A 19,010-nucleotide genomic window follows, 5' to 3' on the forward strand; every position below is an offset into this window, starting at 1 on the left:
ATCAGAGACACGGGTCGCTCGTGTGGAGCAGCAGGTTCATTCTAACAGCCACAGATCGTTTTACAAAGTGGGTTGTGGCAACATTTTTCTGTAGACATAACATTTATGGCCGGCACACCTTATGAGGGAAAAGAACTTTAGAGTACGAGAGGAAACGTGAAATGAAAAGATGTAGAGCCCGAGCAGATCTCCACGCTACGTAGTTTGTCCAAGTGGGGTTAACGTAATGTGACGTCATCATTAGTCGAAGGCCCCCGAACACTTACTGCAGGTCGAACAGTTTTGGTGTCTACACCGGCCATTCAATGGTGGCCACCCACCTGTCGTATTTCAATTTCATAATCGGCTGACTACATTCGTGACCACGCCGAGGATTTTGTATTAAAATAATAATAAAAAATATCAGGAGGCGGCATAAATCTTAAGGATTCTGCCTCCCCACCGCGCGGGGGCAGATGTATATGTGACCGTAGCATCATTGTTCATGCTACTAAATTGTTTTATGCATGTTGTCATGTAAAACCCATAAAGCAGGGGTCGGGAACCTTTTTGGCCAAGAGAGCCATAAACGCCACATATTTTTAAATGTAATTTTGAAAGAGCCATACAATAATGTAGTGTCCCTTCCCCACACTGAGGCACGGAGACTTAACCTCTTTTAAGGTTCTTTATTCTGGTTACTGCAGACCCCTAACAAACGCCGTACAATTAATTCAGCAACTCCTTATTCTCGCCCGCCGAGACGAGACGAGAGCACTTCTCCCAACTTTATTCCCCTGCTCCCGCTCCAGTCCTCCCATTTCCCTTATTCGGCCCATAGCTGAACCCCATTGGTCCAAACTCCCCAACAACAGGCTGAGCGACAGAACTGAGGGCCAATCAGATCACTTGATCGATGCGTTCCATGAACTCCAGAACTTTTAACGAGGCCCAACAGCCAAGTTAAACTCAGTCCGCGACAATATTTTTAAAACTAAAAATACAAATTAATGTGTGCATTTGATGTAATTTTAACACTTTTAAAGTACAATAAGTCTGTGGATTCTTTTTAATAACATCGTTATGCTGTTGCTAATAAATGATTCGTGGTAGTTTTGCTGATGGTCTAGTCTGGTTGATACGTGGTGAGTTTCTGCTTCATGCAGGCGTTGAGACTTTAAACGTGATCGTAGGTCTGAATGTTCTGTAGATGTGAGACAGACTGATCACATGCAGACATGGAGCCAAACACACACTCACGCTGCAGTGAGTGACGGGCAGCGGGTTTACGTTTTTACAATCCCTGCGCGATTCACCTGCTGCCCCCCCCCCCTCCCCCCTTCCTCACACATCCCGTCCCCGCAACTGCGCGCTCTTCCTCAGAGACGGGAGCGCGCCGTTTTAGGCACGGCAATTCACAGGTTTCCGGCTGGTACAAACTCTGTGAAATAATAGATGATAGTAAACTGATAGTTTTCTCTCCAAGCACTGCTACTACTGCGCGCCTCTGGCATCGCATCGCGCCCGAGAAGGACTGGTCTAATGAAAAAAAAAGTATAATTAAAGATTTGTCTGCGAGCCACATGTGACCATCAAAAGAGCCATATATGGCTCGCGAGCCATAGGTTCCCGACCCCTGCCATAAAGGAAGCAAGTCATGGGCAAACGGAGGACAAAAATGCAGCAAATAAATTATGCAAATTTTCCCACTGCTTTGCAGCAGAAAATGTAGATCCACCATACATCCTTACATTCAAAGCTACTTTTCTTGGTTTTTGCACCCGTCATACCTTCAAGGAAGTTAACTTTTACTTGACATATTCATTAAGCGCCTAGTCAGAAAAGAACTTGTTCGAAAAGGTTTAAATGAGCCGCGTGACAGATGTTTCTGGCAGGCAAAAATACATTTGGTTGCATATTGTCCACCGACAGTCTGGGTGGGTTTTTTTTTTCTCTGAAGTGCCCACTTTCCTCACAGTGCTGTGATGTGGCAGCTTTAATTAAATGAACACGACTGAGGGGAAGAGGCCTGTGTCACTCTCCGTGCATAATTTAATACTCAGACAAACACACAACAATGTGTTTGTCTGAAAGGCTTCAGTTTGACTTTTGTACAAATGACTAATAAGCCTGAAGAGTCTGGCACAGAGGCGGAGGGGTGGAAAAGGTCCTGCTATTGATTAAAATGCTGAGTGCATTAACGCTAAACAAATAATAGCCGTGGGGAGCCTCCTACGTCGCACCTGCGGTCTGCTGCGGAGCGTTTACAGGAGCCGGAAAAGGCCAAAAGGAAGACGAGGGGGAAAGAGCGGGGAAGAGACAAGGCCGTGGCGTCTCGCTGGATTTGCTCCTTCGGTGCCGGGAAAATTGCGGCGATCGGTCAACGCGCAGTTATCAGAGGTGACGCCTGATGAATATCCTGGAGACAGGGCCGCCCTTATCAAGAGCCAGCTTTAATTGAAAGCAGGGACATTTGGACTTGGCCTCTGCGCCGGTGAGGAGGGGGGCAGTGGGGGAAGTAAAAGCCCTGCTACTCTTCCTCGCCATAAAACAAATCCCCCCCCCCCCCCCCAGCAGATGCGGAGGTAATTATTCTCCCGAGCAGCTGTCATAAATATTAACGGTTACAGCCTGAATGGTGGAGCGAAGGGTGAACGAAGAGAGGGCAATAAGAGCAGAAAGAACAGAAAGAAAGAAAAAAGGAGAAGCTTGGGTGGCACACGACTGAATACAAACTAGGAGGGACTGAAACCAGGAGGAAGACGGCGTGTAGCGAATTTGGTGTTGCCGTCCAGACAATTTAATTAGATGTCACCTCAGGACAGAGCAGCTGGATAGATTGGTTCCAAGTCTCCTTGAAAGAGCAAAGCAGGAGTATTTGTTATACGTCGGGTGCTATCCCCCGCTCAGCACCTAGCCACACGTCAGAAAACGCCAGGCTCCTAAATTCACAGGGAAAACAGCTGAGCTGCATAATCTCTGGAGGTGGGCGGGTTATTGGGGGGCTGGACGGCAATGATATCAAGTAACAGAAGAGTTGGATTAAAAAAAAACTATATTAAGCGAGTGCTTAACGCTTTAACCATTTATGCGATCAACTGGAATCCGCTGGTGCAGAGGTGGAAGAAAAACAGCGCAATGGTGCTGCCCAACCCTCCACCCTCGCCGCCCCCATTCGACCTCCTTTCACAAGTCCCTCCCCTTTTGTCACAGCTGCACGACACGGATTTATGGGAAAATAAAAGCACTTCTTTCAAAAGTTAAGACATTTTTATTTAGGAGAGCTTTTATCTGACTTTAACTTGTGTTCACTTTTGCCTGTTTGTTTGTTTGTGAGTCGCTCTCTGTGAAAAGTGCTATATACTTTTGCTATTACTGACTTACTAAAATGGTAGCTTTTCTGTTGGTTTTATCTCCATAGCAACCATTTCATTTTTAGGAAACTTGGGGGGGGGGGGGGGGGGGGCAACAGGTTTATGTGATTTTTAGGAGAATCAGCAAAAGTAAATTTTTGGATTTCCTTGGCAACAGACGTTTTTGTCTGTTAACCACGCCCACATTCCCAATACGTTCATATTGTATGTCAGATTGTTTTATTCAGCTTCAGTCAACGATTCATGTCGTAAATTTTTTTTAAACTATTCCAGGGAAAAATGTGCGAGCAACACATTGACGTCGTTCAAATTCTAGAACTTCTCAAGTTTTTCTCCCAATGCTACTAGTAAGGAGGCGGTAGAGGGAAATCCCTTAAAGGAGTTAGTAACTGGAACTAAAGGCGATGGTTGTTTTTGGGTGGATAATTCAAGATGGCGGCCGTTTCGTGAGGTCAAAGGTCAATGAAACTTTGATTGTGGTTGTAAGTTTACCCTTCTTTCTGTTTTGTCTGCATGTGCAAATTTTGGTGACTTTTACAGTGTGTGGTGGTGGGCAAAATTTTCACTCAAAGACGCAGTAAAGAAAGAAGAAATGTTCAAACTATCTGGTTCTTGCAGTCCAGGGCCAATGGAATACAGAAATACTTGCAAAAATTTCGGGTTTGGAAAAAAAAAAACAATGCCGGCGTTTACGAATTCGATGCTTTCTCCTCACCTGGACCAGAGCCTCCTTCATGGCACCCCAATTGGAAACCCTCCAGGCGCACTCAAGCACCAGATAAGGGTTCGAGTGTCCTTTCGACTGGCCGTATTCAGTCAGCGGCTCCCACTGATTCAGTTCCTTGGAACAGCTGGGAAGGAAGATAAATGAGGTTTTTTTTCCCAGGAATTTGACAGCTGTTGCGACATATTTGAGCGCATTTCCGACACCGTACCGTATCCAGTGGTCCTCCCACAGCTGGTACTCGGTAAAAATGGCGGGGGAGATGTTGCTTTTCTCGTGCTCCTTTCTTGCCTTTTCCATTGCTTTCTCGTAACTTTCTTGGGCCTAAAGGGGGACACCAATTGTCAAATGTGCTCACGGAGGTGGAAGAAAATGCTCCTTTCAATCAAGATTGATAAACTGGATCATCTCAAAGGATGAAAAACTATTAGTTGCATAAAATAACCAAATGTACCTGTTCAAAGAAGCCATGCTGCTCGTAGGCGATGGCTGTGGCGGTCTCGGGAAATTTGCACCTCTTCTGCCATAAGCCTGCCCACATGTCCTCCTCCTGGAGAAGGGAATACAGCTCTGCCAGGGAGTCTAAAATCTCCTGTGGAAAGAGGAGACAGAACGACGTTAGCACACAAATCTGGAAAATGTGCCGCAAAGCGACTTGATGCGAGCTTTTGTGTGGCAGGAGTCGTCGTGCCTGCTGCGGCGGCGTGATGCTCTCCTGCTCGTAGAACTCTGTGCTGGGCTTGGGCTTGCTGTGCAGGCTCAGGCCCTTCTCGAAGGCCTGCTGCTCCAGCATGAGGGTGGAGCGCAGCCACAGGTTGTGCGTCTTGCCCAGATACTTCAGCACGCAGGGCCGGATGGGGATGGGGGGCACGCACTGGGACATGGCTTCCACGAAGCAGTTCAGGGCGCTGGGCTGGCAGTCCCTCTGGGCCTGGTGACTGCCGCTGCACAGGAACGGACTCATCTCGCCGGACAGAGCCTGGAACGGAGATCCACATTTTACTTTAGCAGCAGATCAAGGACACGTGGTATTGATAAAGGCATTTTGTTCCAAGAAACATGAGGCCTTCTTCCAGTAAAGGGAGCAGTGAAACAGGAAAAGAGAGGCACATAACGCCAAGGAAGAAGTCGAGGAACAGACAAACAAAAAACTGTCTGCAGTCTTCCTGTGTGTGCGACACAAGATCCAGTGGATTTACACTGATGTCCTGAAAACATAAATACTGTAGTTGAAGGAATAAATAAATGTAAAGCTACGGTGACTCCGCCCTCGAGCGACCACTTCCAATTAGGAGTCTATGCAACGTAGAAATTCCTACAAAAGAAGCCCCTCTTGGATGTGTGAAGAATGTTGAGATGGACAAAAATGGCTTCAAAATCCAAAAAATGTCCATTTTATTTTCGCACTTCAAGAAACTTTAAGGAAAAAATAAAAAACATCCACACAAACAAAACCAAATAGACAGTGAGAAGATGATTTTTAAGCGAATCTGACAATTATTTTGCATACATGGATAACATGGTAAAAAGCCTTCAATAGCTTTTTTTTTTGTTGTTTTTTTTAAAATCGGATCCGTGTGTTACTATTTGCCTCGTCAGCGGAGAAATAACGTCGCCTGGGACAGCCGAGAAAAAACAAGGAACTTTATAGCAGGTAGATCCACGGTTAGGAGTCTGACAATGAACGCTTCTAAAGATGAGGAGGAAGAAAAACGACACATCTGACACTTTTTTTTTTTGGGCCTAATCTTTGAGATTGAAGCATCTACAACATAAAAAAGTAATAAATTCTTAAGTGATGTTTGAGGTTATTCTGGAAAGGAGGGCAAAACATTTTGATTTTGTGATGAATAAAGAAGAAAAGGTTGAGGTGGACGGCTTCTTTTATCGGGGTTAAAGCCTCTGCAAGCAGCCGCATGCGGACAGAATGGATTAAAAGGAAGATCAGAGTTGAGCTCTGAAAATCATGACTGACACACACATGTTCTCATAATGAACAGATGTTACACTGAGCAGAAGTGAGTCATTTGAACCACGATGGTCGCCATCATTGCATTGCAGGATAAAAAGCGGAAAAATGATTTTCCGTCATACCTGTGTAGCATGTACTTCAAGGAAGAAAAGCTTTACTTTAGATGCAGCCCCTAAAAAGTGAGTTTTGGGTTTTACAGGTGGCTGCATCAGATGTTTAAGAGTTCAATCATTTTAATTCAAGACCACTAGAGCTGCAACATGCGGAGCAGCACCTGCTAGATTAAACTCCTCTCACGGCTTCTTTTTTGCATCTTTTAACACGTTTTTTGGCATAAATTAATCCAATTAATCAACGTTTTTTGGAGAGAAAAGGAGGAAGGCCACTTTGCTTCTCCCACACTGTAAACTATTTGATACTTGCAAAGATTTTAAACCATATTTTTGAACATCCAAGATATTTGACCAGGTTTTAAGTTGTTTTAACTTGTCTTTGCTATCCCCCCTTTTCAAGCTTTTCTTAAAATCCTTTTGCTCCATACTCTTGGCAATAGAAAAACTTGATTTCAGACCGAAACAACTTATTTTCATTGTCATTATTTTGCAAACAAAAATATAAATTCATGCTCTAAGAATTTGTGCTACTGTGAGATGGGCCAACTGGTACTAAAATCAGATTTTCACTTGTACACATTTTTTTTTTATCATAATCAAAATAAACTACAATTAGGCACATAAAAACTCAGAATACAAACTGCTTGTTTAGAGCTAGCAAAAAAAGCTTATTATTGGGTTGTGTAACATTCGGTTCAAAGTAATTCTTGTCCAACACTTTGCCCGTTTTAGGTTATGTTTCCTTTTAGAATGCTTGTCTGGATATCTTTGTTTCTAGATTTTGATATTTTTATATAAGATTTCTTGTCAAGTAAAAGAACTTGCTGCATGTGCAGGTCATTTTACTACTTTATAGTGATTTTCTTTTGAAGGTCAGTAGTCTTTTCGGATTTTTGGGCTTCCTTTTAGCAGTATAGTCGGAACAAATCTACCTAAAATAAAACAAACACTAGGATAAATGTTGGATTTCTGCAATAAGAAAGAAAAACAGCCATGCATAAAGGAAAATTGGACAGAGGGAGCTTTTTGTTCTCACATGCTGCTGTCTGTCAGAGAGGATCTTCCACAGCCGGGGGAACAGCTGCACCCACGTCCTCTCAGCCAAAGGTGTGGAGATGTGGCAGAGCTGAACCAACGCATTCAGGAGAGCACCCGTCTATGGGAAAGTAACAGTTAATTCTCCCTTTTTTTAGGGTTTGAAGTGATTTCAGAGCTGAAAATTGTTTTTAGTTAAAGACCCACTCCAAAGAAAACTGTGTTTCTGACATGTTCTTGTGGCATTTTTCTGATATACTAAGAAAATGAAGCCTAAATTTGCATTTCTGAGTATTTCTTTGTTTAAATTGTGGTGAATCAGGAGCAGATGGAAAAATTCTGTTTGAAGAAAAAGCTCATTTGTAATGTAGAAAATACACTGCGTCAGCTACAAACTTTGCTCCGAGCTCTCAGTAACACGGAGGGGGACGGGGGCGGGGTTGCTCCATCTTAATACAGAGGTGAATTTCTAATGTCCTAGAACACAACACGGGTTTATCGGATTTTGGCTAAAAGCGGCATAATCCTGACCAAAAAGGCTAAAGGGGGACGCTTTGAAAACAGATCAACAGATGATCGGAGTGGAACTTGAATAAAGTCAGTTAAGTCTTTAGATTATTTTACAGGGTTTTTATAGAGTAATACCACTTTAACAGTTGCAGAACTCTACCTTGACGTCCCGTAGCGAGTCCAGGAACTTGTCGTGACGGTTAGTGAGCATGTGCAGTTGGTTGCCCGTGTCTCTCTCCGCTTGCTCTTTAGTCTTGGGAATGGCGGTCTGGTCCCCTGGTGCTAATTCTATATCAATCTCCACATCCTGCAACAGGAAATTGGGGAGAAACCTATAGTCCATTTAAAGAGCATTGGCATTTAATTCACTGGATGGACTAATTGCTGCTTAAAAAGGAGCTTTACATGATATTAAGAGAGTGCTGCCTTTTGGTAATTGAAGATTAATGGTAACACATCCAGATTCCACAGATAAATCTTCTAATCCATCTACAGATTGAAGTATCAAACACTCTTCTAACAGGTGACCCACCTCCTCCTTGGTCTCACTGTTTTCCCTCTCACGAAGCTCCTGCTTCACGTGTGTCGCCATGGCAAAGGCAGCGCGGTCATGGCTGTCAGCGAGGTTGATGACGTTGGTGATGGAGGGCAGTATGGATCCCTGACAGCTGGTGCCGATGATGGTGTTTCGCTCACACACCCCGAGCAATAACTGGAAAATAAAGAACCCATCATATAAGCATCAAAACACACAAAGAAACCCTCAATTATGTAAGTTAAAGTTCTCTTACCTCGATGCACTGTTTGATCCAGAAGTGGTTGCCCATGGCCTCCCAGTTCTGAGAACAGCAAATGTAAAGCAGCCGCTCGTAGACGCGGCGCTTCATGGAGGCGTCGAACACCTCGAAGAACTTGGCCCTGATTAGAGGCTGAGTGCACCGAAGGCCAGACAGGAAGGCAGGCTCCAGCTTGGATGTGATGTCACTTCCTGAGAGGCTTTCATCCCTGAAGAGTTCATGTTAAAATAAGAAATGTTAGAAGATATTTTCACTTGAACTTTTTTTTCCATTTCCTTATAAAAGTTTATTTGGAAATATTTACTGGAACATTCATCTGAAGGATCAGTCCAGGAAACAAATTTCCTTTTTCTTTTGTCATAAAACAGGAAGACTTTTGTTTTTAGAATTAAATATTTAAAGGAAAAGTTGATTAATTTCCCAAAAAGTTTAACTCTGTGATCTACCACCTTTTAGAACAACTCTATAAAAATATGAAATATTAACTTCTATTCTATTTAAAAAATAAAAGACAAGCTACTTAGCATTGCTTTTTAGTCAGAAATAATAAACTGGAACATGTATGATTATCAGTATTTCGTCCAGGTCTGTTAAAAGTATTGATTTTGATTTGAAATGGTTTATTTCAAGTAATCAAAGCAAGAATAATGCACACAACAATACAATCAGCAGTTCTATATATCAAACTTCAGACGATTTGACATTGTTTGATTGTCTATCAAATGGTCTTTCGTTGAAACACCTGAATGTTAATGTAGTAAAACCCTAAATAAGATCAAAATTTAAACTTTATGAGCAGCTCATATATAGTTGCCATGTGGAAAAGACATTTTCAAATGATACATTGATGAACTAAAAATGTCTTCCCTTCATGAGATTTAAAAGAATTTTCAAAGTAAGACATTGTGACATGTGCCAATGAAGTTAACTTTGTTACAGGGAGGGGGGGGGTGCTTATGTTGTTGCTTGTTTTTGGGCGACTTTTGCTCGTCAACTTTCTTGGGAGCCGCGGTCTTATTTTGAAAACAGGTCGATGCGACATCAGTTGCCATTTTTTGGGGTACAAGTCTTCATGTTGATTGACATGTACATTATTATGCAAAATCAACTCTTTTTGGGCTTTTAAGTGTTGTAAAGAAAAAGAAAAACCTGCTCTCTGAGCACCAGCCCCTCCCAACCCACGAAGACAACTACATATGAAAGTGAAGAACCGCCCCTTCCAGGAAGAGTCTGTGCTGCCAGCTCCGCCCCCTGGCTAACAGACACACCCACTTTCTCATTTTATATGCACAATATGCACATCTATCTTTGCAAAAGTTTGGATGTTAATTGGTTTTTGTGCGAGAAACGCTGCCGAGGCTGACTCTAGGATGACATCATGAAATGGGCGGCACCCACAAGGGGTCAAAGGCGGAGCCTCAGATCGAGTCGTCTTACTTCCATGTAGAAAAATGAGCTGAGAAAATAACTCGTATTTCATTTTAAAAAATTGGTCTTTATCATATGTATGGCTATAGTTTGCTCTGAAAGGCTTAAGAAAAGCAGGATGTGGTGTCTTCATAACTATTCTGGTCTGACATACGTCTACAAACCTCTGTGGTGCTTTGGATTGCTGCATAAAGAACGTTTTGAAGCAAAGCTGAACCACAAATCGTCGTAAATGAGAGTGCTTCATATAAAACAACAGAAATGTTCCATCCTGTAGATGAAATGTATTACCAAACTGCCCAGCTTTACTGCTGGTAATCAATAAACTCAACAAGCAATGGTCGTTTTTACCCTCCTTTTGTTCTGAAGAAGCTTTCTGGGGATTACAGAAAAGGAGCAGGATAAAAGGTCCTGCGTATTCTGAAGCTGAGCCATTTTTCCAACCAAGAATGGGGAGAAAAAACTGATTTATCTTTCTATTATCATCCCCAGCTGTCAATCATGGCCTTACAGGGAATGTCTGCTGATGGGATGTGACTATGGGGCAGAGGTTGTTTAAAGTGAGTGGAAAGAGCTCTGGGTCACCTGCACTCCGTCCACCACACCCATTGTTGACACCTCCCATCCTCCTGTCTTTGACTTGCTTTTATTCTTGCATCTCTCCCACGCCAAACCCCAACATGACCTTCCGACCTTCTTCCCTCTTGCTAAAGCGGATTCAATGGCAGCCCCCCGGCGTGGCCATTTGACCATGTGATGAATGGCAGTAATTACCTGTAGACGTAATTAACCAGGTCCAGGAACTGGGCATTTAACTCAAGTTCATCAGGGAAACGCTTCTCAATGTAGGTCATCATTTTCACCAGCAAGATGGATTTCTCGCGCAGGTTTGGCATCTAAGGGGGAAAAGAAACCGGACGCGAGAAGAGGAAACAAATTGAAATACGATTTTTTTCTCAAAACTGACAAAATGCAACAATTGTTTTCCCGCAGCTTATAGGAAGAAGGAACATCTCTGTGTGTTTTATGCCATTGTCAACCTTCCTGGATTGAAGAAAAGGGGCTTTAGTTGAGTCAGTCATCAGTTCAGAAACTGCTCCGGTTATCAGAGACTGAGTCGAGCGTTCCCATTGGTCATCTGTTAGCAACTCCACTTCGGGAACTTTCTCACCTGGTTGGCGGCCATGGGAGAATTGTTTTTCACCCACTCCTCCACGATCTTCACAACGGCGCGGAGGATTTTGGGGTCGGCGGATTTCTCGATCAGGGAGGTGAGAATGACCTGGATGAAGTTCTTCCTCATCTCCATGCTCATGACGGACAGCCGAGTCTTCACCAGGTCCAGACTCAGCATTATCAACTCGCTGGTCACTGTGGAAACAAGACGACGACTTAAACAACACACGAAGGAATCTCTGATTGATCTTCATTTCTTCTGAAGCATTTCTCAAGTCCTCCTGGATTATAATTCCCGCTCTGATTATCTTGATGTATTTTCAAAGCATTCTCTGTGGTATTTTAATTATGATTCTGCAGTTTATAGCCAAAATCCAAAAACCTGTTTCATTTTCTAGGACATAGTTTCTGTAAAGTGGCAGTAATTCGTTAGAAATTCACCTCTAAATTGCGGGCAGGACTCCTGCCATCCATAACTGAGAGCTCTCTGTTTACACTCTCCCACCAGCTTACAGGCACTCAAATCCCCAAGCTAACATAACCCATCCGCCAAAATATATCAGAGCTATCCAGATGCTTAAACGAGGAAAACAAAGACGTACCAAATTTTTCACACTATAGGGAGTCATTATTGAACTGATGTCATATTTAAGACACATAAAGCGAAACAAGAGTCAGACACAAGCTCACAGTAACTCTAGAAAGTTAGCTGCGTTAAGGCCATTTTAGATTTCACGGTCATCAGGAATTGCCTCCAGAATGGCGCCGTCTAGTTCATACTGAAGTTGGATTTGCTTGCAACCGTCCAGGAGAACTGTGACGAACTCCAGAGTGGCGTTTATACTTTTCAAGTTGTCTCCAGCATTTATTTTTGACGACATCTTGCCCATTTCACTTGATGCGAACACGCTGGCACACAAAAAGCAGAGGAGGAAGAGAGGTGCGTTCAACCACTAAACAGAAGCAGGCGAAAAGAATATATACATAAAAAAAGGGGGCAAGTTGCAAGATATGAGATTTAAGATACACGTTTTCAGTCCCTTGCTACAAGTTACTGTAGTCACAACAGAACCTAAACTTGTTTAAACATTAAAAAACCTGACATTTTCACGCCATGTAAGTCTGAAATTGCGTTGATCAATCTATACATAAGGCGCCCTGAGTTATAAGCCCCGCTGTTGTTGTTTTTTGACAAAAATGAAAGCTTTGAAGTGTTCCTTATAGCACAGCCGTCTGTAGAATGGAACAGAACATGGACCTTTTTTTGGCATTTTGTTTTCATCTGCTCTTGATTCACAACGATTTGAATAAAGAAATGCTCATAAATCCAAAAATGATCTGAATTTTCTTTCTACATGTCCTCCATCATCAAAAATTGCCACAAGAACACGTGAACACATGTTTGTCATCGGAGTGGGCCTTAAAAGCTTCAAAACAGCCGTGCGGGTGGAACTGACGCAGTTATTGAATCACTGAAAGCTGGAGAATCTTTAGAGGTAAAAGCCTCGCTGGTCTAGTGACTAACTGTCCACAGAGGAGGCTAATGTCAGCGTTTCCCGATACGGCCATTAAGGACCCATTTGAAGGACCGATAGCATCTGAAGTCTCTTGCAGTCATCATACGCAACAATCATAATCATAAATCTGCTAGCAGGATGACGTTCAGTCGCTCAGGCGACAGGTTTCAAAGCTCTGCACGTCAGACAGGACAGCAGTGGTGCAAAGAATATTCATGAGAAAGTGTTCTTCTGTGAGGAAAAACTAAATTCAAAGATCATTTGAACATTTATAGGTTTAAAATCTCAACAAAAAAAACAGATGTTATGACTGTGATCTGTGTTTTTCCTCTAAGGTCTATCCACAGACGTACCTGTGCTGGTCTCAGTCACCCCCGGATTGGCCTGCTGGGGGCTCAGGTGTTCCCGAACCATCTTCTGCAGCGAGCGCATGAACACGGAGATGAGGCGATCGATGTAGCTGGCGTTATAACTGCAGGCTGACTTCAGGATCATCAGCGTTCCTTTGAAGATAAATGGAAAAAGGAGGGTGAACGCCACAAAAAGGCAGAACGCGCGCTCTTTCTTCAGGGGACGCTAGCAGACATACAGCTGCTGCTCATTCTCAACACTCGACAAAGTATTGGAAGTCAATGTTTTACTGCAGCAGGGGCAGGAGATGGAATGAGCGATGTTAGTTCTTGGCGTATAAGGTGGTCAAACAGATGTTAAAATGGAAATTTCTGGCGTGAAGGATACATCACATCAGCGCATTAAGAAGTGCCATTCTATTTACAAAATGTAAGTTTTAATTGCACCTCTTTGGGATAATGGTAATATTTGACCATGCAGAATGGACCTTTTTTTCTACTCTGCTGGTCTTTAGTTTAAACAAACCAGATGTTAGTTTCTCTCAGCTTGTCCTTTAACTCCCTGCTCACACGTTTGACGACTTTTAGGAGGCCTCTTGATTTTAAAGATACAAGAGGAAGTGACTTTTCTCCATGTGTATCAAACGTTAATGAAATGATGAGACAGCTGGACATTGGGTCTTACCGAAAAGCTGTGTGGGATTGGTGTTGCTTGTGGCTTTTTCGTAGTTGGTGAGCCCCTCGTAGATGACTTTTCCCACAGCTGCATACAGACACTCCAGCTCCTCATACTTGGACGCCACGTTGGATGTGCCTGAAAAAAACAAAACAATGTTTGCATCATTGAAGAGCAACCAAGAAGAAGAAAAAACGTTTGAAAACCTGGTTTTTGGCATAAAACTGTAAAAAGTGAAAGATTTAATAGCCCTTTTAGCATTTGTTTGTTTAAAATCTCCATTTGTAAAATGAAATTAAAACCTGAGAACCTTTCAAACTTTGAGAAATATACACTTTTCTGCAAAGCAATGTCCAAGTTTCTCCCAGTAAGTCTCCATTTTGCAGCAGAAAATATTTCAGATTATTTATTCTTAAAAAAATAAAGTTTTGCAAATGAACCATAAAGTTGGCACCCTATGTTACATGTCGATCCATCCATGTTGATTCCATCATAGTAGTAGGTTTAGGGGTTGTCATCTGGACTTAGATTTTTATGTGACATGATTTAGACTTGGAACCTGAACTGAAGTTCCTGCCGTGTCTTTTCTTCCGCCATTTGTGTACGATATCAGTTATGACCACAATTCACTGCGGCCGTAAATAATCATCAAGTCTGGCAAAAACAAAGCCCAAACAAATGAAGTGGCAGTCTTAACAAACCGATTAACAGATGGTTTCTGAACCCACTAAGCTCACAAACAAAAATATGACAACTAAAAAAAAAGACATCACCAGATCCGCAGCACCAAAAACATTTATTTTATGAAAAATCTTTTATGCAATTTTTGTGTTTCCAGCAAACCAAAATGCACATAGATGGCAGTTTTACAGCCTTAAAAGTTTTTTTTTATTTTAGAGCATAACCCATGCAATAAATGAGAGACCACTATATTTAAGCTTGGCCTAGGCTTGAACCGTCTAAGACGACGTTTCTGTGTGATGAAGGAGTTTCGCCACAGGAGAACTCGTTCCATTAATGCAAAAGATTTAAATAAAAGTTTAGCCTTTAGGGTTATGCCACTTAGCCACATTTTGCTGGAACTATGTTAATTACGTAAACGGTTGAAGAGTTATGGTAGCCGACAGATGGATCTAAAGCTTCGGTGTTACCGAGTTGAAACAGGAGCTGAATTCTAGGCCCCAGGTGTGAACAGAACTGGATAAGTTTTCGTAAAGAATCAGGAGCTCAAGTCTGAGAATGTTTGCAGGCAAATAAATCAGAAGAATTCCAATTTAGTATTAGAAAATGATCTTTATGCTTTTGTTTTGACCGATGAGACTGTGGATGGCATCCACCAACAAAGCAGGGAGCAGATCTTCCAGGTTGCTTACTTACTTGGTTCAGTGGGGAAGATGCTCATGAGGCGAGAGAGAAGGGAGTGGACGGCCCGCAGAACTTTGGTGTTCCCACAGGTCATGCATGCAGCAATGCCTCGCTGCAGCGGCTTGAAGTGGGCCAGTATGGCGGGGGACTGCAGCACAGTCAGCAGGAAGGACAGGATCTCCAGTCCGGTGCAGATGTTGGAGATGTTGGCTTGTGCTGGCTGTTCCTAAGACGTTAACAAGAGATGCGCTGGTTAACCCTTTGACACTGACTAATGCGTTTTCGCATGAAAACAGAGGACCAGCCGCAGGGGCCGGGCGGAGCCATCAGCCATCAGAAATCGAATATAACAAGAAAACCGATCATTATTTTATGTTGGGATGAGGAGCAGCAGGATCTTTCAAGAACAGCACCAGCGCCGTCTAAAAATGCGCAAACTGCGCAGTTCACCACGAAAGTCAAATCCAGCTAGATCAGACTTTACTCCAAAAGAGTCCAGTCAAATTCTTTTCCACTGAGATATTAAGGAACATTTACAATAATTCAAATGTTTTGGGCTGCCTGGAAGCTAAAGCCGCACAGTCAGACTGAAGTACAGACACTGCTTGTATAACAACACAAGAAAGGTCACATCATGGAGGTGTGTAATCTCCCTGTAATCTCCCCCTGTGCTCAGCTGAACAGAAGCTCTTTATTTATCTGAGGCAAAGAAATCTGTGAGTTTCGAGGAGTTTTCTTTGCATTTTCATTCAAAAAAATGTAAATTAGTTTGTTGGAAACATTTGTTCTTGTGGTTTTATAGAACTACTCCTAAAACTCGCCTTTAACGTTGTAAAAAAGGTTCGTTGAAGATTTTTGGGGCAAAAGTAAACACTTTTTTCCAGACGGTTGTTTCAGTTTTTGTGTGATTTTTATGTCTGGTGTGCGAATAAAACATGGAAAAATGACAAAACAGGCGAGCTCGTGCTGATTAAAACAACACCAGATAAGCAAGCAAGTAGTCTTTTTTATTGAAAATACAGAGCTAAATTTCGAAGAAGACAACGTTTTAGGCTCTAGGTTCCAAAGAGTTAACACCAAGGTTTTTTTTGTTTTTTTTTTTACATGTAAAACAAGCCTTCGTGATAGAAGCTTAATCAGAAATCAATGGCCTAATTTGTCTAAACTGCAATCCAGGTTTACATAGATAGGGCCAGAAGGATCATCGCGAACAGATCCATGGCTCTAACCTTTTCTAATGAACAAGGTAGCTCCCGTGATAAGGTTCCTGGTAGACATTAGGGTTGTATTGATTCGTATGAGCAGAACCGGAGCCTGTTCTGGATGGAGCACAAACACGACGTGATTGAGTTTGGGATTTTCTGCATGTTTATGCGCGTCTCCTCTTACGCTCCTCATCCGACCCCCGTCAGCCACTCTCCCCGACTCTTAATCACTGCCATGCCAGTACAATGAGATGATAAAAGGTAATCCGATTTGGAGCATTGTTCATTAGTCTGAGTAAGACGGCTGAGCAGGTAGAGCGAATCCCCGAGGGGCTGGAAGAGCGCGCATCTGCATAAGACCCTCAGAAAGGCTTTTTTTTTTTTTAAAAAGTCAGGCCATCCCCTGCGGGACGCGTGAGAGCAGGGAGAGAAAGGCCCGGCCGATGAAGCGATCCCCGAAAGAGAACAAGAAACGTGCAAGGAAACAACCAGCTCGTGCCGATAACCTTCCCCGAACAAAGACGCCACAGAAACACCAGAGAGACGAGCAGCGCGAGCAAAAGATGGATTCAAAAACGGAAAGATGAAGAAGGGAAGTGGTTCGACGCCACAAAGGCGAAGAGATACGCAGAGAGGCACGGTGGCAGGGGATGAACGAGGGATGGAGTTTAAATGAGAAGGCACAAACCAACACGGACCCACCCTGGTTATCTCTCCACTGTCATTATTTTGCCATTATGGCTGTTGGTGCCTCACTTTGTGTATTACAGATAATGGACAAAGGACTCAGAGGAGATAAAACAGGCACTCAGGCGGAGCTTAAGCCTAAAACTTTTCAGGGAACTTCGGTCCGCTGGTTATGGCGTCCAAAAAAGCATCAGGAATTTCATCCAAACTTTAATAAATCTGTAGGATCAGTTTATTATTTTTCAGGGATTTTTTGTTCTCAAACTCCAGTCATTTTTGAGCGTGTTTCTAGGAACTTCCAATGTTTTTCTTTTTCATTTTGTTGTACACACCACAGTTGAAAAACAAACAAACACTCAAATTGGTACATTATTGTTTTTTTTTTCTTTGTTTACTTTTCCTGGAGCTTGTACTTTGTAGACGGTCCCTTGGCAGCGTGTCGCTCCCGTCTCTCAGTTCATTTCTCATAAAAAAATAAATAAAGTAGAACTAAATGTTTCTTTCATTTAAAATGCCTTGGAAGGTTGCGGTTTGCGTTAAAACAAACCAATCGAGACACTTGCTGTCAGTTTTAATCGTTTATTAAAAGAGTTATTGAGTCTGAATCTGTAAATATCTCTCTAACTTTACCAAACTGCGATTGTGTGCCTCCTTCTGAAACTCCAAACGTTTGATAAAATCTGATTTGCTCAAGATATGCAGACTTCTAATAGAGTATTTATTTGGAATAATGAGTTTAAAATATGTAGTGGTGATCATAAAGGATAAGAATTAAAAAAATATCCTAATTGTTTCTGATCGTGTGATTGATTCGGGACATCCCTAGTATAAACATCAGAAACACTGTCAGATTTTTTAAAAAATATTTTCACTTATGTATAAAGAATAAAATACTTTTGTTTTATGAAAACCATAAACCTTAAAGTGCTTCATTATTTTACAGCATTTCCTGATATTTCAACACTGCCTAAAAGAAAACCTCGGATGATGCGGATGACTTTGCCGATCCCATAAACCTGTTCAGAGGAGCTGGATCCACTGCTCAAAACATCGACTAATACCATTGCATGGATTCTGGCGTGGCACTAAAGAGGTGCGACGACATAATCATGACACGTTTTGCCATATCTGTGTTTTTTCAATCATGCTGAGGCCAGATGCCGTCTCACCACGGTCATTAGCAGCTTGTCAAACCACTGGAGCTTGAGCTCGGCGCGGGGCCACATGTCGGGCCGGAGGGCGGTCTTCATCAGGTTAACGCAGCGGCGGGACAGCAGCTCCCCGGGAGAGCCAGCGACGTTGGTGCTGTCGTTCACCTGGTCAAAGCAGAAGGAAAGCTGGTATCTATGGCAACAGGCTTTTATCTTAAAACAGAAGGAGAAGCATCCGTCAGCAGCTTCTGCCGCATCGTTCAGATCATCCAGACTGTGGCTTTATTCTTGGCATTATCAATGAAAACGGATGCCAGGTTTGGTTTTTGAGTGATATTTCTCCCCCAGAGGGTGCATCTTTTTCTTATTCTTCAGAAGAGACCAGCTTGGTATCACAAAGGAGAGCTTTGGATCTCTAAGAGGTCACGATTGAATAGACTATAATAAACAGAGAAAAATACAGAGATGGCTGGAAGAGCAGTGAGAATAAAGCCCCCTGTGGGGGTTCTGAGCAGCGTGACTTCAGGCGCTGACCAAAGTCCAAGCTGCCACTGTGACAGCTGTGTGAGGATCTGTATGTTTGTTGACTTTTGAGAGGATTTCATTTTAGAAACCCGTATGATCTTAAAATATTTGTATATCTCCAGAAATTCTCATACATTTTGATCCTCTCTCTTTTTTTTTTTAAGCGACGTTTTGACCAATATATTTTTTTGATTCATTTGAACAGAAATGGCTAAATAATGAAGTGAGTGTGAAACCATCGTGGAGATCTTACCTGGCAAGCAATCCTGATGAGGAAGTTGACAACAGTGTCCGTGTGTTGCTTCTCAACGGGCTTGTTGAGCAGGTTCTCCGCTCCTGGCAGGGACTGACTGCGACCAAACGCCTGAAAACAGAAATATATGAGAACTCGCAGCATCTGGCTTGTCAAGGCGGGGGGGGAGGCTC

At 42.7% G+C, this 19,010-nt stretch overlaps 1 protein-coding gene across 1 annotated transcript in view; it reads right to left on the bottom strand.

The window, feature by feature from the left end:
* trrap (transformation/transcription domain associated protein) overlaps window positions 1-19,010 on the bottom strand; it is a gene marked incomplete in the record, with an annotated part of 102,369 nt that overhangs the window by 44,303 nt on the left and 39,056 nt on the right. Inside the window, 15 exon segments of the mRNA NM_001164878.1 lie at window positions 4,069-4,204; window positions 4,289-4,401; window positions 4,532-4,669; window positions 4,769-5,056; window positions 7,199-7,318; window positions 7,868-8,014; window positions 8,240-8,419; window positions 8,499-8,712; window positions 10,707-10,828; window positions 11,104-11,303; window positions 12,979-13,128; window positions 13,661-13,789; window positions 15,029-15,242; window positions 18,078-18,224; window positions 18,838-18,948. Coding sequence (NP_001158350.1) covers window positions 4,069-4,204; window positions 4,289-4,401; window positions 4,532-4,669; window positions 4,769-5,056; window positions 7,199-7,318; window positions 7,868-8,014; window positions 8,240-8,419; window positions 8,499-8,712; window positions 10,707-10,828; window positions 11,104-11,303; window positions 12,979-13,128; window positions 13,661-13,789; window positions 15,029-15,242; window positions 18,078-18,224; window positions 18,838-18,948 — 2,409 coding nt within the window.

The sequence above is a fragment of the Oryzias latipes genome, chromosome 19, assembly GCF_002234675.1.
Source record: "Oryzias latipes chromosome 19, ASM223467v1".
Taxonomy (NCBI): Eukaryota; Metazoa; Chordata; class Actinopteri; order Beloniformes; family Adrianichthyidae; genus Oryzias; species Oryzias latipes.